The sequence below is a fragment of the Loxodonta africana genome, chromosome 5 (genome assembly GCF_030014295.1).
Source record: "Loxodonta africana isolate mLoxAfr1 chromosome 5, mLoxAfr1.hap2, whole genome shotgun sequence".
Taxonomy (NCBI): domain Eukaryota; kingdom Metazoa; phylum Chordata; class Mammalia; order Proboscidea; family Elephantidae; genus Loxodonta; species Loxodonta africana.
The window spans coordinates 35967628-35993124 of NC_087346.1; the positions used below are offsets into that span (position 1 = coordinate 35967628).

General features: G+C 36.7%; 1 protein-coding gene across 1 annotated transcript in view; it reads right to left on the reverse strand.

Moving 5' to 3' along the window:
- Positions 1–2831: 2831 nt before the first annotated feature.
- FAM241A (family with sequence similarity 241 member A) overlaps positions 2832–25497 on the reverse strand; it is a 61300-nt gene continuing 38634 nt past the window's right edge. Inside the window, exon 2 of the mRNA XM_003410400.3 lies at positions 2832–24475. Coding sequence (XP_003410448.1) covers positions 24230–24475 — 246 coding nt within the window. The 3' untranslated portion in view covers positions 2832–24229. The remainder of the gene's footprint in view (positions 24476–25497) is intronic.

The following is a 25497-nucleotide window of genomic DNA, read 5'->3' on the forward strand; positions in this document are numbered from 1 at the left end:
CAATAGCCGACATCCACTTATTTGAGCCATCATAAAAGTGGGTCCTCTAGCCTCAGTCAAGCCTTCAGATGACTGCTGCTCCAGCTAATATTTTGACAACAGCTTCATGAAAACTTCTGAACTAGAGCCACACAACTAAGCTGCTCTTACATTCTTGACCCACAGGAAGTGTGAGATAATAAATGTTTGTTGTTTTAAGTCACTGTGATTTGAGTAACTTTGTTATGCAGCAGTGGATAACTAACTCGAGGTTATAAGACAAAGTCTACTTTATTGGTATGAAAATTTCCTACTGAAATTCTAAATAAATAAAATTTTAATTAACACTTTAAAATAAGACTATGAGTACTCTATGTGTTTTGGAGAGGAAGACAAAAATGAGGGTTTGAGAATTGTTATTAGTAATTTTATTCCTGTTACCGTATTAGATTAGCAAATAACCAAATAATTAGATAAATTACTTGGTTATTTGCTAATATAAGAGAAAAAACAAGAGGATTTATGCTTTCAATGAAATGTCAATAATATATAGAAATTTAATAACTACAGTATATTTTCAACATTAAAAAAGTTCTAATTTTAAAATCACTCAGTAATGTTTAGTAATTAAAATACAGTTTGCTTAATCTGTGTGTAAATATAAAAGAATATACATTTAGGTGTATTACAAGTCAGAACGTGGTCATATTGATATAAGATGCGCAACACTTGCTCACTTGCTGTAAGGAATCTAATTTGATATTTTAGGCCATGTTGTCAGTTTTCACTGTGTTTTAATTCACGCTTGATAATAAAAATTCTAAATATAAACAGAAGTATTTTTATCATGCTATTAAAATAAAAGTCTGTGAAAAAGCAAATTTGCTTTTATTTTTGTGTCATGTTACCTTTCTTTGGTGATGGATTCCAAAGTAAAATTTAAGAATTAGCATATCCCTGCACAGATTTTACATATAGCCTGCATTTTATTGGTTTTAATATGCTATTAAATGAGCAATGGTAACACTATGGTCTACCAAAGAATCAGCCCCCATCACTCTGATGTTCATGGGCCAAGAACCTTGACCAGATTGGTACCCTGACCTTCAGTATACAGCTCATAATGAAATTTTAAAAATTTTAATTGAGTATGACCCAGAAATTCCATAAAACTAGGAATATATTCAAGGGACTTGAAAGCAGCACCGCAAATAGACATATGTAGATCAATATTCATTGCAGTACTACTTACAATAACCAAAAGATGGAAACAACCTAAATGCTCATCAATGGATGAATGGCCAAACAAAATGTAAATACATACAGTGGAATACTACTCAGCCACTAGGAGAAAAGAAGTCCTGATATATGTTACAACATGGATGGAACTTGAAGACATTATGCTGTGTGAAAAAAGTTAACCAGAAAAGAACAAATATTATATGACCTCACTTATATAAAAAGACAAGAACAGGCAAAGTATAGAGACCAAAGTTTATTAATGTACACCAGGGCCAGGCGGAAGGGGGAAAACGAATGCTATTGCTTATGGAGCACTGATGGAAAATTCAAATTTTTTTTTTTTTTAAGGGTAAGGATTGCATAGCTGATTAATATAACTAGTATCAATAAGCTGTATACTTTTTAAAAGTTGAATTGGAAAATGTGTAATAGATATATTTAAAACAACAGCAACAACAAAAGAGCAGCTGCTGAGGCTGCCTATGTAAAAACAAACACCTCCTGGGATTTGGTTTCTTGGCTTGGAGGTTTAGGGTCATGGTTTCATGGCACATCCTAGCTAATTGACCTAATATTGTGTTTAGCGCTTCTGTTCTGCCTCCTAGTTTGTTGCATAGTGCCTGGGGTCTTAAAAGCAGCCAAGCTTTTAACCACTGTGCCACCAGGGCTATGTAATATTCCATTGTATGGTTATATGGATATATGACATTTTGTTCACTCATTCATCAGCTGGTGGACGTTCGGGTTGTTTCCACTTTTTGGTTACTATGAATAATGCTGCTATGAACATCATGTACAAGTTTTTGTGTGGAGGTATATTTACATTTCTTTTGAGTATAGTTGTAAAAGTGGAACTGATGGGTCTATGTTGAATTTTTTGAGGAGCCGCCAACCTGTTTCCAAAGCAGCTGTGCCATTTTACATTCCCACCAACAATGTTAAAGAGTTCCAATTTCTCCACATTATTGCCAACTATCCTACCGTGTATGAGGTAGTACCTCATTGTGACTCTGATATTTGTACTTCCCTGGTGACTAACGATGTTGAGCATTTTTCCATCTGCTTATTGTCCATTTGGATATCTTCTTTGGAGAAATGTCATAATGAAAATTTTATAAACTATCTCATGCCATCTATCAATCCAAAACCTTATTAGGTATAAAAATTTTATAAGATAAATTGTGTTTGAAATTATCATTTGTATATTGCTCCTGGTAGTTGAGAGCTTGGCTGCTAACCAAAAAGCTGGCAGTTCAAATCCACCAACGCTCCGTGGGAACTCTATCGGAGCAGTTCTGCTCTGTTCTATAGGGTGGTTACGAGTCAGAACTGACTTGACGGCATCTAACAACAACAACTGATCTTAGCTGTATTCACTTCTCTAGGGACAGTCTTGAGTATGTAATACAAGAAATTCATTATATCAAGCATGTCAGGAGTGTTGCTTATCCAGTCTTGTACTTCACAGGTGCTTGAAGAGTTCCTTAAATTGTGGAATTTTGCAAACAACAAAAGATAATGGTCGGAAATATCTGAATACTATGTAATGAAAATTATACTCAGTTTTCTATGTTGTTAACTTAAGTAAAATTATATGCAACAACTAATACTATACAATGGGTAAACTGAGATCACTTATTTTATTTCGTTTGGCTCATTGGATATTATGTTAGTTTCTGAGGGCTGCTGTAACAGAGTACCACACACTGAGTGTCTTAAAACCACAGAGATCTATTATCTCACAGTTATGGAGGCTAACCCATGGAGTCTGAAATTAAGGCATGGGCAGGATTGCTTCCTCTTGGAGGTTCAGAGGGAGAAGCTGTCCCATTCCTTCCTCTGATCCTCTGGTGGTTGTTGGCTATCCTCGGATTGTGGCAGCGTAACTCCGATCTCTGCCTCTGTCTTCACTGCCTTCTCTGTGTCTCTGCCTCTACTGTGTCTGTGCACATCTCCGTGTTCTCTCTTCTTATAGGGACACCAGGTATTAGATTTAGTGCTTACCCAAATTCCTGCATGGTTTTATCGGAGATCCTTAACTAATTACATCCGCAAAGCCCCTATTTCCAAATAAAGTTGCACTCTGAAGTTCTGGCTGGAACTTGGGGGAGAGGAGGTACCATTCAAACAAGTACAGTTATTCATTGTTTTTCTGTGTTTTTACAGAAGAATTTTAAATGTACGTTTTCCTGTTTATAAAATTAATAACATTTGTTGTAAAAAATTGAAAATACAAAAAGAAAAAATCAGCCATTCTCGCTACTTTTCAGAAATAACCACTATTACCATTTTGGTATGAATCCTTTTAGATGTTGTTATACACATTTTAAAAATATTTACTTTGTTTTTTTAACCAGATAATACAAACGAATAGAACAAAATCGCAAAGTACAAAATGGTATACAGTGAAATGCAAGTCTTTCTTTCTCCTCTGTCTTCTATTTTTCCTATCCAGAAGCAACCTCTATTACTAACCTCTGGTATAATCTTTAAGAGCTATTACACACACACACACTCACACCATTTATATTCACTTTAAATTCCTCCTCTTTAAGGTAACGGCAACAATCTTAAATCTCGGATGGTTCAAGACAATGGTTCCTTTTCTGGTCCAATATGATTTCTTTTTCTTTTTGTGCAGCTCCACTTCTGTTGATCCTATTCTTTGTCTAATATTTTGCAGAGTTATCTGTCTGTTTGCATATATCCCAAATTTACTTAGGTATTGAGTTTTTATAAATGAGATTCCTAAGAAAGTTTGCTTCTACAATATGCTCTGTAAAATGTCCCTAGTTCTTATACAAAGGAATGTCTTAACTTTCACGGCTCCCTTAAGTTTTGTTCTGAGTGCACTATTTTGGACCTCTGTGGGGACTGGAGAAGGTATTTTCAACTCTGTTTCTTTTGGCAGAATGAGTAATTTCTTCACTGGGCCTTAGCTGAAAATGGACGAACATCATTTTCCTCACTGTGAAATACTGTTAACATTTTCTGGGGGGCATAAGCTTTAACAATTTCACTATTTTAATATATATCCTACAAATATATAGAAAAAAACTGGGGATGTTTCTGTCTTTTGGTTGAATTAATAATAAATCTGGCTTTTTGGAATATGTTGCTGATACTTCACTGTGGAATCTTTCTGAAGAAGTATTTTAGATCCTGAAATAAGTAAGCATTTTCTATTTCCTTTCTTTCCTTTAAAAAAAAAAAATTATCATTTCATTCTTTCAAAAGAGGAGGATTTTTACCCACAAAATCAATCTCATTGTGACAGTTTTACTTACTTTGGTTTTGTTCTGTAATATCTGATCGTCTGGGATGGTGTCAGAGAAAATCAAATTTCTTGCATGAATTACTGAGTTGTTTACTCTCTGGATTTTAAAAAGACTTACTGCATTTAAATGCTTATTGCAATTTTAATAATTGTATATTGGTAAGCTATTAACAAAATATCATCTTAATTATTACACCTAAAGAAATATTTAACATATCTATCATCTTTGTCCTGTATATTAAAAAAGAAATTAAACTCCCAAAGTATACCACTGAGTTGTAGACATTTTTCCCTTTGGTGGTTTTACTTCAGCTGTAAGATGGAGGCAGCAAGGAGGCATGAAAAAAGCATGTGACTAGAACCTTGTGACTTGGGTGCTAATCCCGAGGCTGGCATGAAGGAACTCAGTTCACTTGGGTGAGTTATTTTGGTAATCTGAAACTTAAGTTTTCTCACTTTTGAAATGACACAGCTAGACTCGATAGTCTCCAAAGCCCGTTTTAACTTGTAAGGCTGTGATTTTAAAAAGACCCATAGGACGAGAAAGAAAAATCTCTAGGGGAGAGAGGCATGATGATTAATGTCAAAGCAAGGCAAAAGACTAAGTTAAAGACATGGATTGGCAGAAGAGCACTGAAGACAAATTCCAGTTCACTGTGTTCCTTTGCCTGTCTTTGATGGCTCACTAGCATGTAGCACGCGATAATGCCCCACTGGAATTCTTGTGTCTGTGACTCTGAAATGGAAGAATATACTCTTAATCTCCCTCCCTGACAAAATTAAGTCAGAACTGATTGGTAAGGGCCCAGCCCCATCCTGCTGAGCTGGAAGGTGCTAGAAAACATCAAATGTAAATATATAAAAAAAATATAGAGACATAAGCAAATAAAACAAGGACTGAAAATAATAGCCATCTTTTATTAGGCATTTAGGAAATCCTAGTGGCGTAGTGGAAACCCTTGTGGTGGAGTGGTTAAGAGCTATGGTTGCTAACCAAAAGGTCACTAGTTCAAATCCACCAGCTGCTCCTTGGAAACTTTATGGGGCAGTTCTACCCTGTCCTATAGGGTCGCTGTGAGTCAGAATCGACTTAACAGCAATGGGTAGTGGGTAGCGGTGAGGTAATTGAGGGCTATGGCTGCTAACTAAAAGGTCGGCAGTTCGAATCCACCAGGTGCTCCTTGGAATCTCTACAGGGCAATTCTGCTCTGTCCTGTAGGGTCACTATGAGTTAGAATTGACTTGATGGCAACAGGTTTTTTTTTTTTTTTTTCTGGTATTGGGCATTTATAATAAGCCAGGCTCATTACCTGTAGTCCTCAGAATATTTCAAAAAGGTATTATGCGTAGTTGAGAAAACTAAGATGAGAGGTTAGAAATTAGGAACTAGAGAGGCTAAGATTTAAACCTGGGTCTGTTTTGTTCTAGAGTCCACGCTCTGCCCTGATTTATGCAGATCTCTGAATCTGAGTGGTTCTGGGCTCACACAATAACCAAATGCAGATGCTGTGCACCCTGAGTCTCCCAGTCCAAGTGAGGAGAGCAATAGAATCTCCTCCCACAGCCCCAGGTTCTTAGTTCCAGAAGTGCCTGGGAGAACAGCCAAAACTCTGACTTTCAGTAGTAGGGGGAGAGACCAAGGCTAGTGCCATCAAGGAGGAAAGTTGCAACTCTTAGCAAAGGGATCTCAGAAGTTCATCCAGCTTCTAGAGCCTCTGTCTTTGGACAACCTAGGGGGGTAAGGCCTTGTGCTGTTCTGCCTATGCTACTGTGGGACGAGAAGTGTTCTGGTAAGAGACTTGGTTGCTATTTTCTACTAAGCAGAGGGGGACATGGTAGCACTTAGATGATGTCTTAGTTATCTAGTTCTAGTGTAACAGAAATACCCCAAGTGGATGGCTTTGACAGGCAGAAATTTGTTTTCTCACGGTTAAGGTGTCTAGAAGTCTGAATTTAGGGCGCTGGCTCTAGAGGAAGGCTTTCTCTCTCTATTGGCTCTGGAAGAAGGTCCTTGTATTTTTTGAGCTTTTGCTCATGGATGATCTTTTTGCGTCTTGGCATCTGTCTTGCTCTATCTCTGCTTCTCTCGCTTGTTTAATATCTTTTACGCTAATCCTGCCTCATTAACATAACAAAGACAACCCACTCCCAAATGGGATTAAAACTACAGGCATGTCATTGTTATGTTATGTAGTCCGACTCATAGCGACCCTATGTACAACAGAACGAAACACTGTCTGGTCCTGTACCATCCTTACAATCGTTGCTATGCCTGAGCCCATTGTTGCAGCCTTTGTGTCAATCTATCTCATTGGGGCTTCCTCTTTTTCACTGACCCTCTGCTCAGCATGGTGTCCTTCTCCAGCCTTCTGATAACATGTCCAAAGTAAGTGAATTGAAGTTCTGCCATCCTCACTTCCAAGGAGCACTTTGGCGTACTTCTTCCAAGGCAGATTTGTTTATTCTTCTGGCAGTCCATGATTATATTCAATATTCTTCACCAACACCATAATTCAAAGGCATCAATTCTTCTTCAGTCTTCCTTCATTCGTTGTCCAGCTTTCTCATGCATTGAGGAGATTGAAAATACTATGGCTTAGGTCAGGCACACCTTAGTCCTCAAAGCGATATCTTTGCTTTTAAACACTTTAAAGAGGTCTTTTGCAGCAGATTTGTCCAATGCAATATATCGTTTGATTTACTGATTACTGCTTTCATGGGCATTGATTGTGGATGCAAGTAAAATGAAATCCTTGACACCTTCAATCTTTTCTCCATTTATCGTGACGTTGCTTATTGGTCCAGTTGCGAGGACTTTTGTTTTCTTTATGTTGAGGTGGAAACCCTGGTGACATAGTGGTTAAGTGCTACAGCTGCTAACCAAAGCATCCCGGCAGTTAAAATCTACCAGGTGCTCCTTGGAAACTCTATGGGGCAGTTCTACTCTGTCCTATAGGGTCGCTATGAGTCAGAATCGACTCGATGGCACTGGATTTTTTTTTTTTTTTTTTTGGTTTTATGTTGAGGTGTAATCCATACTGAAGTCTTTGATCTTCATCAGTAAGTGTTTCAAGTCTTCTTGATTTTCAGCAAGCAAGGCTGTGTCATCCGCATGTCACAGGTTGTTAATGAGTCTTCCTCCAATCCTGATGCCATGTTCTTCTTCATATGGTCCAGCTTCTGAGATTATTTGCTCAGCATACAGATTGAATAAGCATTGTGAAAAGATACAACCCTGATGTACTCCTTTCCTGATTTTAAACCATGCAATATCCCCTTGTTTTGTTCAAACGACTGACTCTTGGTCTATGTACAGGTTCTACTTGAACACAATTAAGTGTTCTGGGATCCCCATTCTTTGTAATGTTATCCATGATTTGTTACGATTCACAGAGTCGAATGCCTTTGCATAGTCAATAAAACACAGGTAAACATCTTTCTGGTATTCTCTGCTTTCAGCCAAGATCCATCTGACATCAACAATGATATCCCTCATTCCATGTCCTCTTCTGAATCTGGCTTGACTTTCTAGCAGTTCTCTGTGGATGTACTGCTGCAACCATTTTTTAATTATCTTCAGCAAAATTTTACTTGTGTGTGGTAATAGTGATTAGTTTCCACATTCTGTTTCATCACCTTTCTTTGGAATGGGCACAAATATGGATCTCTTCCAGTAGGTTGGCCAGGTAGCTGCCTTATAAACTTATTGGCACAGATGAGTGAGCACCTCTAGTGCTGCATCCATTTGTTGAAACATCTCAACTGGTATTCCAAAAGAATATGGAAGAAATACACAGAGTCACTGTACCAAAAAGAATTGGTCAACATTCAACTATTTTAGAAAGTAGCTTATGATCGAGCTTTGATGACATTGAAGAAAGAAGGCCAATTTGTGCTAAAGGCATTGGTGAAAAGCAAGGCTACAGAATCTGACGGGATATCAAGTGAACCACAGACATAAAGGTCAAGAATTACAACACATTTTTGCGGGGCACGATTCAATCCAAAACAGATGAGAAGTAAATGTTCCTCATGGGAATCAATGATTTACTTGGGGGAGGAAAGCGATGATCTTCTGTTGCTAAGCCCTTCCCTCAAAGTTTCCTGTACAAAGTTGGTAAGACCATCTCCCCCATGTAAAGTGGAGGCCCAAGGATTGAAGTAGTCCACTCCTGGCTTGAATTCTGGGAGATGCCATTTTCATAGTTGGCCCTCTTGCCACAATGATGTGGGACCAGTAGAGATGGTTGTGCAAATGCCAGGGGTACAGATGACCTGAAATTGCTCTCAGTGACTTTCCTATGGCTCTCTTCCTTGTGTGCTCAAGGAAAGTACAGCTAGCTCAGAGGGAGCCTGTAGGCTGTCATGGTGGAGAGGAAGGAGGAACACTATAGAGTGGTGTGAATTGCCATCTTGGATGTCCTCAGGATGTATTTTATTTTCCTATAGAAAGAAACAGAATGTGGTCACAGGTAGATAAAAACATCCATTAAAATCAGAATTTCTCTAATGCATAATTCTATACAACCTGATGCTCAAATGTTATCATTTAATATGGAAAAGTAGTCTAAATTTATCATTCCTAACTACTAAATGGGTATTATAACCCACTTTTATCTCTTGTTGCTACTATTAACATTTTCACATTTATTTCCAATTTCTTCAGCTAGCTTGTATTTCTTGTAGCCTGCAATGCCTGTACAGATAACCAAACCAGTTGCCATCAAGTTGATCCCAACTCATGTCAATTCATGTGTGTCAGAGTAGAACTGTGCTCCATAGGGTTTTCAATAGCTGATTTTTTTTTGAAGTAGATCACCAGACCTTTCTTCCAAAGCATCCTTGGGGGGACCAGAACCCCCAACCTTTCAGTTAGCAGCCAACACCAAGGGACTCTTTCCTGTACAGATAAACAAACAAACAAAACAAACCCACTGTTGCTGAGTAGATTCCAACTCATAGCAACCCTGCAGGATGGAGTAGAACTGCCCCATTGGGTTTCCAAGGAGTGGCTAGTGGATTTGAATTGCCAGCATTTTGGTTAGCAGCTGAATGGTTAACCGCCGTGCCACCAGGGCTCCCCTGCACAGATAGTAGGTGTTTGATAAGTATGTGGATTGAGTGATTCAACAGAAAAAAAGCAGACCTCTAAAAGTTGCCCCAAAAATAAACAATGAAACAAAACAAAATCCAGTACAGAAAACAAATGCCAAGTCACAAACTGCTTCCCGAAGGCTTCTCCTCCCTGTTGCAAATGTCTGACTAACAAATAGGTAAGAAGTTTGTGCTTTGACTGTTGTTTTGGGAAAACAGTGTAAAAAAGCAATAAAAACCTTAAAATCTGTTTTTAAACTTATTTTTTATTTTTGCAGCGTTTAAGTAAGTGCTACACCAGTTTACATGAAAGATAATGAGGAAAGCAGTGATGGGGCTTAAAGAATAGACAATAGCCTGAGACTTGAGTAAATCACTTGAGAGGTGGGCCAAATTATTTAGTCTCAGTCACTACATTCAGCTCCCTGGCTACCCAGAATGTGGCAAAGCCCAGTTGAGTTGGTCTGCAAGGTGTGTTGAGTTATCACAGAGGGAAGAATTAAGATTTAAGAAATAAGAATTTGGCCCCACTGTTTATTTGGTCAGTGAGACTAAAATAGGCATTTTTGTCAATTTGAGGGAAAAGACATGGCTGCTTCAGCAGATGACCCAAATGAGCTTCGGAAGGAACTTTGTGGCTCTGGTTTGGAATTATTCCTCTCCACCCTAGCTTTCTGTTATGTTCGCAGTGAAGAGCTGCAGAGGTAGAGAACTTTCTGAAAATTTTTCATTATTGATCCCTGGTATGCAAACAGTTGAACAAATAACTATAATAAAGATTAGATTCAAGGTAACTGGTAGGGATAAGAAGTTCTCAGTTTAAATAGTTTTCATTGTTAGCACTGACCTTTCCGTGACATTAAGCTCATTTTCCTAACAACCAATTATGACATTGCCTTTGGAGCACTTCAGGCCCCCACAGACCCAGGTGCATCTAAAGAAAACACCTCAGCATCTGGGCCTTCATTATCCTTCTTGTAATTCAGGCATCACCAAGCTTCCCCACCTGTGACCAGGCCTGACCACTCATGCAGTTTTTATGGGAGGAAATGAAAATAGTTTGGAAATTTCCATCTTGAAGGCCAACCTCTCATGGGAAGTCTTGAGAAGCATTTTATTTATTAGTAGAAACTCAGCTTACTAACATTCTTACTATGTATTTTTGAAGCTCTTTTATATTTCATTTACTAGATTAGCCTTTTAAAAATAAAAACAGAACACTTTTCTGCCAGGTAGGGAGCAAGTAGTAGGTACAGAAATTTAATGCACTGAATTTAGCATTGATTAAAAACAACCACCTTTTATTGTTCTAGTACAATATCTATATGTACTGCATTGCAGAAAAAAATACTGATAAGCAAAAATGATAAAATAAGAAAAAAATATGTTCCCCACTCAGAGATTACCATTGTAAACACTTTACTATGTCTACTGTAAAATGAATGTATGTAAAATTAAAAATATAACAAATATTCATAATAAATATAAGTATATATATTTAGCCCAGGTCAAAATGTTTTATAAACATCATTCGATAATATATTTTACCTCCTAGTGAGTTCGATTCAATTGGCATTTACGAATAGGGAAACCAAGGCCCACTGTGATTCCTGGAGAGCTGTTGTTGTTAGATGCCGTCAAGTCTGTTCTGACTCATAGCGACCCTATGTACAAAAGAACGAAACACTGCCCATCAAGCAGACATCAAGAATAGGCTGCAAGTGCAATTCTTTTTTGTCTATTATGTCAACTGTTAAATGTACAGACATTCTCCATAACCTTCAAAAAAAATGATAGAGACTATACGAGAGATACTGAGGAAGACATGTTTTTAAAATCTCATGAAACAGGAGATCTTTTAATGAGAAGAAAACAGGTGTTGCTGTCACAAGTAGCTATCAAACCTTGTAAAGCCTTACACTCCAGAGAGTATGCAACACCTATTATTTCTTCCTGAGAAGGGCTGCTAAATGATATGTGGGTATATTGAAGATGCCCCATGGTTAGGTATGAATGCAAAGGGATATTGCTCAGTTGTAGGGCCTTCCCTACATGCTTCTGCTCCAGGGTCCTCTAAAGCCACAGAGCCACATTGACATCAACCTGGAAAGTCTTTTTAAGATGGTTCTAGCTGGGAACTCTCTTATGGGTAGGCTGGCTCTGAGACCAAGTCTGTTGTGTTTGGGGGTTGGTGGGCGTAGGAGACTGTGTTCCAATTTGGTCTGTCCTAAGCAGATCAGAACACTCAATGGTGGTGAGGCTCTTCAGGACCTCTGAGCCAGCAGACTCTGTCAGTCATATCTCCCCTACTTCCAAGAAATTTTGCAGGCATCCTGAGAGCTTCCTAGTATTCATAGATAGGCTGAAGACCCCACAGCCAGCAGGAACCACTGACATAAAAGTATATGTAAAACTTGAGAAATGACTCTCTTGGGTATGAGCTAATCGCTTTGTATTAGGAATTCAGATTCCTAGTCTTTCCCCCTCCTCTGAAAAGTTAGTAAACATTAATCAAGTGCTCACATGGAAAGTTACAGATCAATAATTTTTCAAAGGAGAATGAGTTAATGTGAATTTTATGTTGCTGATATAAAATAACATAGAAGAACAAGGCAAAAATAGAGAAGATATTAAAAAAACTGTCAGATAACACAAATTACATTTATAGTAAAGGGGATAATGTGTAGTAATTGACACAACTAAGGATCCAAGTGGAATTTGCTAAGGTTATTTTTTTAATAAACTTTTGATTTTAGAAGAGTTTTAGAGAAATTGCAAAGATAGTACCAATATTGATACATTTTTATTAATTAAAGTCCATATTTTATTCAGAATTCCTGTTTTTACCTAATGCCCTTTTTCTGTCCCAGGATCCCAGTCAGGATACCACATTATATTTAATCTTGTCTCCTTAGCCTCCACTGGTTGGTGACAGTTTGTCAGTCTTTTCTCATTTTGATGACCTTGACAATTTTGAGGAGTCCTGATCAGACATTTTGCAGAATGACCCTTAATTTGGGTTTTTCTGATGTTTTTCTCATGACTAGAATGGACTTATGGGTTCTTGCAAAGAAGACCCAGAGATAAAGTGACATTCTCATCACATCCTATCAAGGGTATATGCTGTCAACATGACCTTTCACTGATGAAGTTAAGCTTGATATCCTGGCTGAGGTGGTATTTGTCAAGCTTCTCCACTGTAAAGTTACTGCCCCTCCCCACCTTCCATACTGTCCTCTTTGTAAGGAAGTCGCTATGCACAGACCGCATTTAGGGATGGATGGTTAGGGGCTATCTCCTTGAGGGGGCAGGGCCTACATAAATTATTTGGAATACTTCTGTACAGGAGATATGTCTATTAGACTAGGATAGACTCACAGATATTAATTTTATACTTTGAGTTACAATCCGATGCTATCTTATATACTTTGTTGTTCAAATAGTTACAGATTTGGTCCCTTGGAGCTCTTTCCATTGGCTCCTGTACCACAGCATCATGTGATGTTTGTTTTGAGCACTTCCTTGCCTTCTGGCACTATAAGATGTTCCAGGCCACTCTTGTGTATTCCTGCCCAGCCCTGGAATCATCCATCCCCCCAGGGATTCTTGGTTCCTTTTAAAATTATAGAATAGTATTAGAAACAAAGATCTGGGTACAGGTGTGTTGGTTGGTTGCTAGTGAGTGTTGTTGCTTCTAGGCCCTCTCAGTAGACTGAAGGTGGAAATACATCTGTATATACCAATCCGTGTATACACACATATTTATAATTACTTCTATATTTATCCATGTCTTTATATTAAGGCAAACATGAATTCATACTGATGTCACTTGTTCTGCATTTAAAGAAAAAAGTTGGCAACAGATGGTGTCTCACAAAGTTTCATTTCAGTCTTGCTATAGGAGCCTGGGTGGCACAACCTAAAGGTTGGCAGTTCAAAACCACCCAGTGGTTCCACAGAAGAGAGGCCTGGTGAACTGCTTCTGTAAAGATTACAGCCAAAGAAACCCTGTGGAGCAGTTCTACTCTGCAACACAGGGGTTACCATGAGCTAAGGGCCAACTAGATGGTAGGTAACAACACCTACATGATCGTTGGTTCCAAATCTACTTCAGAAATCATTGTCTTAGTCCATTCTCTGGGCCTTCACCGAAGATAAGTTTGCATTGATAAACACAGTTCTACTAGGAAAAAGGCCGAGCATACAAGTAGAAGAGCAGTAAGCATCAGGAAAAAATAGAGGAGTTGGGGAGGTGGTACAATAATCTTGCTCTCTGATTAGATGGTAACTGTAGACACAAAATACGAAGTTTGGATATCCTTTGAGGACTCACTATTATCCTTTCCCTGATATGATCATTTCTGACAGTCACTGTAGAAGAGAAATGAGTCATCTGTAAGGAGTTGCATTAGCAGTTTGTCTTACTTGATTTGGTGGAGCTGAGCAGCACCATTTAGCATCAGTAGAGTGTCAGTAAGGTGCCTGTAATTTAAAATCCGTATTAAAATCCATGTCGTTTAGTTTCTAAATCTTTTTGGCATTGTAAAAATAATGTCTTCTTTGTTAGCCTAGGGATTTTGCATGGCAGTTTGGTGGAAAGACGCCTTTATCATCTACTTGCCTGTCAGGGACCTGGTAAGGGAAGGAAAAGCACAGTGCATTTTCATGAGAGACAGGTGATTGTGAAGATCAGGTAGCCAGGTATGGAGCTCCAGAAATGTTTGCTAAAACATGAAACAAAAAAAACTTTGATTCTTCCAACTGAGGAAAACTATATTTGGCCAACATTAACTCTATTTGAGCATCTTATAAAAATATCTGCAGACATAAACGGACAGTTAAGGAAAATGTGGGAGAACCAGTTTTGAAAAGCATTTAGAGAGGGCACTAAAGATATGCTGTAGTTTATCATAAAATATTCATATCCTTAAACATCTGATCTGAGAAACTTTCACTTCTCATGTAGAAAGAATTACTTGAAAGAACATGAAACAAGAAAGAGGAGCCCAGGATGGAACAAAATAATTGAAACTTGTTAAAGACTAATTAATTTCATAATATGCTTCTCAGCATGTTTTTACACACTAAAAAGATAAGGCTCTATGAACATATTAATAATACTTTTTAAAATGAAACCAAAGAAACCAAACCCACTGCCATCGAGTTGATTCCAATGCATAGTGACCCTACAGGACAGATTAAAACGGCCTCATAGGGTTTCCAAGGAGTGCCTGGTGGATTTGAACTGCCGACCTTTTGGTTAGCAGCTGTAGCTCTTAACCACTAGGCCACCAGGGTTTCCACTTTTTAAAATACTGCATATTAATCAGCTTTTTTGGATTATACCACCTACCTGTTTACAGAATGTATCCATGTATATTTGGATGTACTAGATTTTTTTATGAGGGTGCTGATATAGGGTATACATTTTGAGTAGGGGTTACACTGGTTATGATTATATATATCTTGGTCAAACATTTTAAAATGTGTATTTAAAACATAATATAGACCAATGAATTAGTTTGATATTTCACTTTGGAATCAAAGCAAGATACTGCATGTGATTCTATAAACATATCATCATACTCTTGGTCTAGGCAATGGAGTAAAACTAAGTATTTCAGGATTTCATTTTGTAAATTTTGAAATCCATCCATAATTTTGTGTGCAATGCTAATATGTGGGAAAAGAAGACCTAAGTAAACTGAAGTTTACTCATGCATAGAGGCAACAGAAAATGCATGGGATTGTGGTGAGTAGATGTTTAAAGAAAGCACGTTTTGTTTCGGTTAATCAACTCTTTGGGATCTTCATTCCTTATTGTTACGACCATTTTAGTTGAAGAAGAACTAATAGTTAAAATTAATATAGAGAATTCATAAAGATTTCAATCACAAAGTATTGAGAACAGAACACTGTAATAGAATTTCATTCTATTTACCTATCTTTTGCCAACAATAAAATAATCAGAGCTTTTATGGCTCCAAATATATGAGTTTTCCATGGATAGTGAAGGACGTCCTCTCTTTTCTTATATGTAAATGTTTAATAATAATGGCTAGCTTTTATGGAAACTTGCAATGTGCAAGGCACTGTGCTAAGATGTTTGATAGTTTATTCAGTCACAACAATTACCCCACTTTACAGATGAGGGAATTGAAGTTTAAAGAGATGTAGTATGATTGGTACATATTACAGAGTTAGTAAATAAAACATAGGAAATAATATAGAACCAAGTCTTAAATTCAGGTTTGACATAAAGAGAACTTCTTATCTGGAATTTTGTTTGAACATTATTCTAATATGTTCCTGTAACCAAAGAGGGAAATCATGCCTAAACACTGTTATAGTTCTGGTACATAATTGGCTTGGGGCCACTGTCTTGCTTGATCTTGCCCACTCCTAAGATTTGAGAGATAAAAATAGCAGCTAAAATTACTCTTAGGGGCCCAAAATCATTCTGAGCCAAGCTTGGAGAAAGCTCTTCTCAAGAGCCTACTGAATTACCAAATCTGGCTGTTGAGACCCTTTGTGCTAAAAATAAATAGGAAAATTATGATTAGGGCCAAATGTCCAAGTCGTAAATCAGTTGTAGTAGTGTGTTGGGGAAGAGGAAGGGGAAGATATTTTTTCTTTATAAGTGAGTATTGCTCTTGCCATTGAAAATCTTATTTCACACATGCTTCAAAAGTCTGAGTAATGATTAAAAGTGCTTTTGGGAACTTGGGAAAGGAGTCAGAAAGCATAAATCAGAGTTCTGGAGAGTCTTATTTACATCTAAGCTTGAAACAACCCAGCTCCTAAGACACATCCTGGTAATAGTTTGTACTAATGTTTTGTGAGGTTCCATCTGAGGGACTTATTAACTTAAATGTTGGTCTAAGCGGTTTATATACACAAAATCTCATGTATTTCCTACTCCGAGTGTTAAACAATGGGCTTTTGTGTCAATCATTTGTTCATCTGTCCTAATACTTCCAAGCCTTTGTTGGACCCTAATTGGCTACTGTTTAGTCACTTAAAGCTTTACCATAATTGCAGACCTGAATCTCACAAGAGAAACTGAACAACACAACAGGCTAAATGCTGTGCCCTTCAATTTTTTTTTTTTTTTTTTAATCCATCTTGACCAATGAGTTTATGGCTTAAGTTAATCATTTTTACACTGTACTCTGAAGAGTGGGATTTTTGGAAGTGTCAGGAGCCATGGAGGGTGAGGTGAAAGAAGAATGAAGTCTTCAGGAGAATGGAAGGATTTACTGATACATGCTGAGAGTGCTGCTAGATGACAACCCCCAACTGCCAGTTGTCTCTGAGAATTGTTCTTGGCTGAAGAGAACTGCCTTGTCCCAACACAGGTCAACCCTGAAGGGCCATTCCAGCTTCAGTGATCCCGAAGAGTCAGCTGAGGCCTAGCTCTGACTGTACTGAGTAACTCCTGCCCAGTCCTGCTTCCTTGACTTTCCTCACAGGTTTGGAGCCCAGAGCACTCCTAATAAACTTCCTGCAGGCTCAAAGTCTGATTCCCAGTGAACTCAACTTGCCGCAAAATCAATTGTTTACATATAGTGGATATTCTTGTAAGAGTTCCCTTAAACCAAACCAAACTTAAAGCCTTTGAAAGTCATTGGTCTAACAATTAAACAAATGCTTCACTTTATATGAAAAATCATCATCAGGGTTTGTGTAAAACCAATTTATTTAAGTTAATCATTCCAAACCAACATCCAGGGAGTATATTTTCCTTTTGTAGTTGTTTCTTCTTAGCTTTTATTTTATGTTGCATTTACACATATACTCATGTGCCTTTTAAAATAGAAAATACATTAAACACTAAAGTCATGAATATTTTTAATATTATACACTTAAAACCAGGGAAACATATAACAAAAGCAATCATAACAGACAAGAGGGCATTCAGTAGATGGCACATACTCTCAAAAGTAGATAGAGTTTTTATACATCTACCCATCCCAGAAAAATAATTCTCATTATCATGTCTTAAATCAACCATGGTATCAATATACATATTATATATAGAAATTTCATTCTTCTGTTTTTAAAAATCTCACATTAAAAAGTATAAATCAACTGGCCTCTTATAATACAGAGAACCAATAACAGAAAGGTCCATAGTCTTATGATAAAAGTCACTGTGTTCTAGGGTGCTTTGGAAAACTGGCAAGGAAAATTCCAACTAATTAAGTTGCTGAAAGGTTAAATGATAAAACTTTAATTGCTGAAAGGATGACAACTCAAATTTAATAAATATAAAATTGACTATGTTCTGGATCTTCACAGCCTCTGCAGAGCTCATTCAACAACTTCCACTATGGTCAAGGCAACAGGATGAAGAAATACAGCTTGGAGGTGGGGGTTGATCTTGACCGCAGTTTTCCTACTGTATTGCCTGGGAAGCCATACACATCAGCTTTGGCTTCCTGCTCCAGCAATAAGGAATGAGGAAAACAGACAAGCTCTATTCTGGTGTTTTGTTGCCTTAGCAATTTCCAAGCTTGATGTGGCAGCAATTAACTGATAAGTAGAACATAATATAGGGAATCAGAAGAGAGACTCAGAAAGTAGAACTGTAAAACCACTTTTTTTTTATTAGAAAGAATAACAAAGTACTTTATACACATATTATTTAACATATATGGTTTGGACTACTAGGACATTCTAGTAGTGAATTTATTCTGGACTCAAAGACCAAGTTTAGATTCTTGTGGACTCTTACTCAAAACATCAGAGTTTTTTTTTTTTTTAATTAAAATTTAATAGACAAAGGTCTTTTGAGAAATACTAGAAAATATGAAATTTAGGTAGTATCTGTGATCATATGTATTGTAAAATATGTATGTATTCTGGAGAAGCAGAAGGACAACACTGAAAATACATTTTATTCTAAAAAACAGTAAGTGTATAGTAGCAATACTGTATGTGTATATAAATAATAGAAGTATTCTTCCATTAAAAGTGAATAAGCTTTACAAATGAAAACATATATAAATCCGTTCTCTTTATACACAATAATTTTGGAGTCAAAGAAATCCAAAGTGCGAGCAGCTCTAGATTTTCTTTGCTCATACAGTAGAAGGAGAGCTTGGGTAAATGAAGTTTATTTACTCACTTGACAAATACTTTGAGCACCTAGTGTTATGGATTGTGTCCTCCAAAAATATAAGTTGTAAATTCTAATGCCTGTGGTTACAATCCCGTTTGGGAATGGTTGTCTTTGTTATGTTACTGAGACAGGATTAGTACAGGGTATGTCTTGAGTGAATCTCTTTTGAGATATAAAAGAGATTAAAGAAGCAAAGGAGTAAGGAGATGGGGTAAGATAGATGCCAAGACACGTGGAAATCTCCAAGTAACCAAGAAGCACAAGCTGAAGAGACAAGGACCCTCCTCCAGAGCCCACAGAAAGACAAACCTTTCCCCTAGAGTCAGCACCCTGAATTCAGACTTCTAGCCTCTTAAACTGTGAGAAAATAAATTTCCGTTCGTTAAAGCCACCCACTTGTGCTATTTCTGTTATAGAGACACTAGAAAACTAAGACACCTAGTATGTGTTAGACACTCATAATGCAATTAGGAATGAGATAGACATGTTCTCTGCCCTTGTAGAGCCTATTGCCTAATGGAAGAAGCCAACAATAAAGCGTGGGAAATACTGATAGAGAAGTATAAGATTCTTAGAAAGCACAAGGCACCAAAACTGGATTTAAAAGTGTCAGAAGTTTTCCTGGAGGACACGATGTCTAAGTTGAGGCTTTAAGCCTGTGCAGGTGTTGGTCAGTCTGGTGGTGAGGGGTGGAAGAAAGAAGGTAAAGCGTGTAGAGAGGTATGGAAGTGAGAAAGCATGTCTTTTTCAATGAACTGAAAAAAAAAAAAAAGTTCAGTATAGCTGAGCGTTGGAAAGGGAGTATAATAGTATAGAAAGATGAGGCCTTGTAAAACATATTAAGGAACAAGGACCTGACCATAATAGCAACAGGAAGCCATTAAAAAGATTTAGGTTGAGGAGACTGGAGTCATATTTTAGAAGGATCACTCTGACTATAATGTGGCAAATGAAGGCAGGGAGAACACTGAGATAGCAAACCAGGTGAGATGATAGTAGTTTGAACCAATTTTGTGATTATTGGGATGGAAAGAAGTGGAATGATTAGAGAAATTTTTAGGAAGTAAAATAGACAGGACTTGGTGGTTGATTATATGTGGGCAGTGGATGGTGCGAATAGTTTGCACTCCAGTACTAACCCTGGCGGCACAGTGGTTAAGAGCTACGGCTGCCTGGTCAAATCTACCAGGCGCTCCTATGGGCCAATTCTACTCTGTCCTATAGGGTTGCTATGAGTCGGAATCGACTCCACGGAAATGGGTTTGGTTTTTTATTTTTACTAACCTTACTAGTTGGCGGTTTGAATCCACTCAGCAGCACCACGGAAGAAAGGCCTGGTGATGTGCCTTATAGCCAAGAAAACCCTATGGAGCAGTTCGGCTGTGTAACACATGAGGTCACCATGAGTTGGAATTGACTCAATGGCAACAGATTTGGTTTTTTTGTTTGGCAGGACAGATAAGAGTCAAGGATGTCACCTACAATTCCTGCTTGATCATCTGGGGAGAAGACTGTGTCATTTGCTGAAATGTGGCACATAGAAAGAAGAAAGGTTTGGGAGAAGGATGCTGAATTCCTTTTTGGACATGCTGAATTTGAGGTACTATGGCACATCAAAGTGCAAATGTTGGGCAAGCAATTGAATGTACTGTGTACAGTGCTCTGAGCTGGAAATGCAGATTGGGTACTTGTTAGTATGCAAATGGTGACTAAAGCCATGGGAGTGATGACATGGTCCAAGGTGATATGCGAAGAGATGAGAGAACAGGCTAGGCTGTTGAACTGAAGCTCAAGGAACACCCCAAACTGAGAGTTGCCCAGAGAAATAGGAATTACAACAGATCCCAGGTCTGCCAAGAATCTTCAAGCATAATTTGTATATTATTTTATATTCTCCCTGTCCAAGTTTTTTCTAGAGATACTAAAAAAAAAAAAAAAAAAAATTAAGAGATACTAACAGGTATAAAATAGCCTTATTTGAATTCTTCTGTTCTCCTTTCACCTTGTAAAGCCATAAATTGGTAATAAAAGTCAATTTTAAATAACCTGAAATCAATAAACATTTGTAAAATAAATAAGTTAGGACATAGTCTACATACCAAATAATTAGCCCTTGATTGTTAGATACTTAGTATTCACTATTAAGCTTTCTACATTAAAACAGACATTTACTTTTTGGGTTTACTTAAGCTGTAATTTGGCCCCCCACCCCATGATTCTTTAACAGTTTCTCATTTCCTGATCCTCTGGGCAGTCTTGAATGGATTTGCAGCTCAGTGACAGGCAGAGAGTCTCTGATCAAAACACGTGAGTAAACAGAGACATGATGGTCAGAAGACAACCATGGCTCATAATCCCCACATGAAAAAGGTTGAAATGCAGTTTTGATGGGTGAATGGGGATTCACCTCGTCTGCCTCCCTTTATTAAACAAAGTGTTTTCTTTTCTTCCCTTCTCTTTTTGTATGAGTAGAAATGGGAACATGGCCTCTAGGGTGGTTAAATAGTGGTGTACTGGTAAATGTTTGGCAATATAAACCTTAATTAGTACTATTGGCCATTTTCTGTAGTGTAAATTCTCCCACCATAGCCAATTTCAGACTAAGAACTTGATTTCACTGAAGGCAGAATAGGGGGAAAAGATGAATACAGGTAGCCTCCAACTTATGATGGGGTTCTGTTCTGTGACTCTGTCGTAAGTCAGTTCTGATGTAAGTTGAATATCTCATTTCTTTTTTTAAGTTTTCATTATTATTGCCTTTTATTATCAGTATCTTTATAAACATGATCTTTGGGGGTTGGAACATTATATATAAATTTACAGATATATTTAACATCGTATGTAGTACATGGTACTAAGGATAAAATGTACCACAAAAAACAAAAAACAAATGATCGTAAGTGCGGCTCGTCGTAAGTGGAATACGTCGTAAATCCAGGACTACCTGTATAATTAGTTCTTACAAGCCAGTGAAAACTGACTCCAGCACACTACTGGACTGAGAATGATCTGAATGGTAGTTGGGAACAGGAAAATACTCTGCATATGACAGTTTAAGATATGAGAGGACTGAATTCTATAAAATATTGAGTTTCTACTTTAAGGAAAACAGATTTATTCCATGTGTAGTCAATTTGTAGATCTTGATCCTTTTTCTTCTAATTGAGGGCTGACAGTATGGGTGATGTATCCATTAGTAAAAAAAAAAAAAATTTTTTTAATCTTAGTGTTGTAACTTCTATATACTTGTAATTAATAACATTGTCTAAAATTGGCTTGTATCTGAGATTGAAATGACTGAGAATCATTTTCAATCCAATTCCTTATATCATGAACCAAAGAAATTACCGGTTTCTTTCTGTTTCAGGATATGAGTATAATTTACATTCTAATATATTTTGTAAAAGGAAATAATTTATCTCCATCAAATAGGCAAAGTTTGTTTTTTCCCTAGCAAAGCCAATGATTTAATGGTACACTGCACTAACCAGTGCAGAAAGAATAGCAGCAAAATATCTCATTTCCTCATATAATTTAACACATACCCTAAACAGAGTGTGCAGACACATAGTATTGATGGCTTACTAAGTAATTACCGTTAAAGCTTACTTTAAAACTATTTTCAACACTAGGCACTGGTGGAATCCTAGTTGTTAATATGCACACTATATCTTTTTGCATTCCAAAGGGAAATTAAAATTCTAGGTAGCTTAAGAAAAGAATGTACTTATTAATATTTTATGCAGATACACAAATTCTCATCACTCTTCCATTAAAAATCTTGCAACTCTACTATGCACAAATGAAAACACCTTTTCAAACAACTTGCACTTAGGCTGAGTACATAATACTAGAAAAATATTGCAAACGCAATAAAAACACAATGATATAACACAAAGTCTTTTCTTTTTTAAAAGCCAAATTTTAAAAGGGCCTGTATTTATACAAACACACAATACTTTTTAGTGTCCTCTGGCTGGCATTTGTGTTTAGAATTATCTGATTCCAGAAACTGAAGTCTAACGTTTTTCACTAATTTTGTGCTTTAGAGCGAGAAGACACTGAGAACTCAGAGAATAAAATTTTTAAACAGAATTGGGTAAAAATGTTACACAGTAGAATAATAAGCACTCTATAATAAACATGCTACAAAAGATAGAATGCTCCTTTGTCCCATTTTCCTCTATTTAACTGCATTATCTTAGCTACATCTCCTTCATCTATACAGAATCTTTGAGAGGAAAACGTAAAGATTTTAGGTTCTCTAACAAAATCCCAAATATCAAGTAGACCGTTTTTCACTTTTAAAATGTATTTTTTAAAAAAATCGTTATTTCAATATAAGATCCCAAAGTGCTGAATTGAGACACATTAGTAATATGGCTAGCCAGTTCCTTACTTGGCTCTAGCTTTAAAGTAATATTATTAAAATTGACTGTGAAATTCCAAATCTAAGCATTTGATTTTATACTGTAATACTATATTTTCCAATACAGGTTTTTTTTTAAAAAAAAAAAGAGCTAATTTTTTAAAAAAGAATAAGAAAATATTTCAGCCATAAAATAAATCAATTTTTGGGAAAAAAATTCATGCCAAGATAGGAATACATTGTTTTAAATTTTAGAATAATTGTTATAAAAGAAGTATAAAATTGTAAATTTCTGGAAAAAATACACTGAAAATGTTTCTCTAGGAAAAAATATGCAGCTTGCTAGGTATAAGAAAATATAGCATTACCATAGAGTGCAACCAATTATGGACCTGGCTCATGAGAATTAAAAAATTCACAAGAAGTAAGTAGCACCAAAATTCTCTAAAACCTAAAATGGTATACTGAAGTGATTCCAGGCCCAAGTGTTACCTTATAAAAAAGTTACATTTAACTTGGGAAATTTCCCCAGCAATAATAATAAATATATATATATTTTTTCAATCTTTAGAAAACAGGCTAGCTTCACTGACTTTCATTGGAATATTAAGGTAGTGTATGGTAATTACCACTTGCATTGTTTTGGATAGAGCAGGGACAATGGAAACCCAAGCATTTCTGAAATAATATGAAGTTATTTGGTAGAGTGGGGGTGAGTGGAGAGCAGTTCTCCAATGAAAACTTTTTTTTAGTTCCTTGTTTCATTCTTTTATAATTTTTTTAGAGATTTCTATAAGAATTTATATTCACTGATTTAAATTCCATTTCCTTTATTTTCCTTGCTTGCTTTTTGGTGATGTTATTTAAGATTTGGGGTGGGAGTAGAGGTGTCTAAAGTGGACACATACCATCGTAACGAAACCAGAGTTCTCAATAAGCTACAAGTTGTATAGTCAACCCTATAGTAATCAAGAGTTAAAGTTTAATTTTAGACAACATCCATTTACAAGTTTAATTAAAAAATAGCCAACCCACAATTTAAAACAAGGTAAAAAATTTTAACTTTCATACAGTGAAATATATAAATTCATCAGTTACATAATACGGCTACCAAACGTCAAACAGCAGTTCATTCGGCCATGTTTTACTGTTGCACATAAATAATGACAAGGCAAAGAACAGCAACTAGTCCGAGGGCTTGTATGCCAAGGAACCACAGCATAATCCAAAAGAAAATGACTATTACTGGTTCCACAATTCGTTCTCCAAAATACAACCTCGTGAAGCCCATGTTGATAAGACTTTTGTTCAGTTCGCCAAAAAGCGTTCCCATCTTTTTGTAGTCATCCACAACAGGCTCGCCACTGTGGTTTTGTGATTCTTTAATATCCTTTGAAAAGAAAACAATACAAAACATCAACATAAAATGAGAACTATGTGAAGGTATTTAAGAAATAATGACTAATTCATATTTCTTTTTTACCTCCCAAAATACTGGGCATAATTTTGATATTCATTCAATAAATACTTGCTAACTTGATTGACATTTCAAACAATTGTGTCTGTGCTCACCTTCCAAGAACATGAAAAACACTGATTTCTGTGGAATCAAGATAGACTGGAATCTTAACTACTAGAGCACGAATTTATAAGATGAAGGAAGTAGATGATTCATTTTCATTCATTTTCTAATTTCCTGGAACGAAGAGTGATGAGGTTTGTATTTCTCTTGTCAGGTTCACTGACAAAATTTCATAACAACCTTTTCTACCACCCTTCTGTTCTACAAAGGAGCCCTGGTGGCACAGTGATTAAGAGCTCCGCGGCTAACTGAAAGGTTGGGAGTTTGAACCCACCTCATCCTGAGGGAGAAAGATACGGCAGGGTGCTTCCATGAAGATTACAGCCTTAGAAACCCAATGGGGCAGTTCTACTCTGTACTATAGGGTTGCTGTGAATTTGTAAATCATTCCTCTTTTTATATTTGATTTCTAAATTATTTTTTCCTTCACTGATGTGCTGGGATGGGGTCAATTCTATGTTTCTCAGTTTCTCAAACTTTTATGTGTTCCATGAAAATACGCTACATTAAAAAAAAAAAAACAAAAAAAAAACTTGTTCTTGTCTGATATTAAGCCTTTCTTTTCCATAGATAGAACCTGAGTCCTTGATTAACTGGTAATTCTTCTGTCCCTCATCCCTCCCTATTCCTCCAATGTCCAGCATTGTTGATATTATTTCTGACCTCTTTTTTTTTTTCTTTAAGTTTTTCTTCTTTTTTCTTCACTGTTCCAGATTTCTTTTAATCTATGCACTCTTTGTACTTTGGGGTTTTATGTTGTTGTTACTGAATTTTTTTTTTTAAGACTTATTTTTTCAGTATTTTTGTGGTTTCAGTTGAAAGGAAAGAAC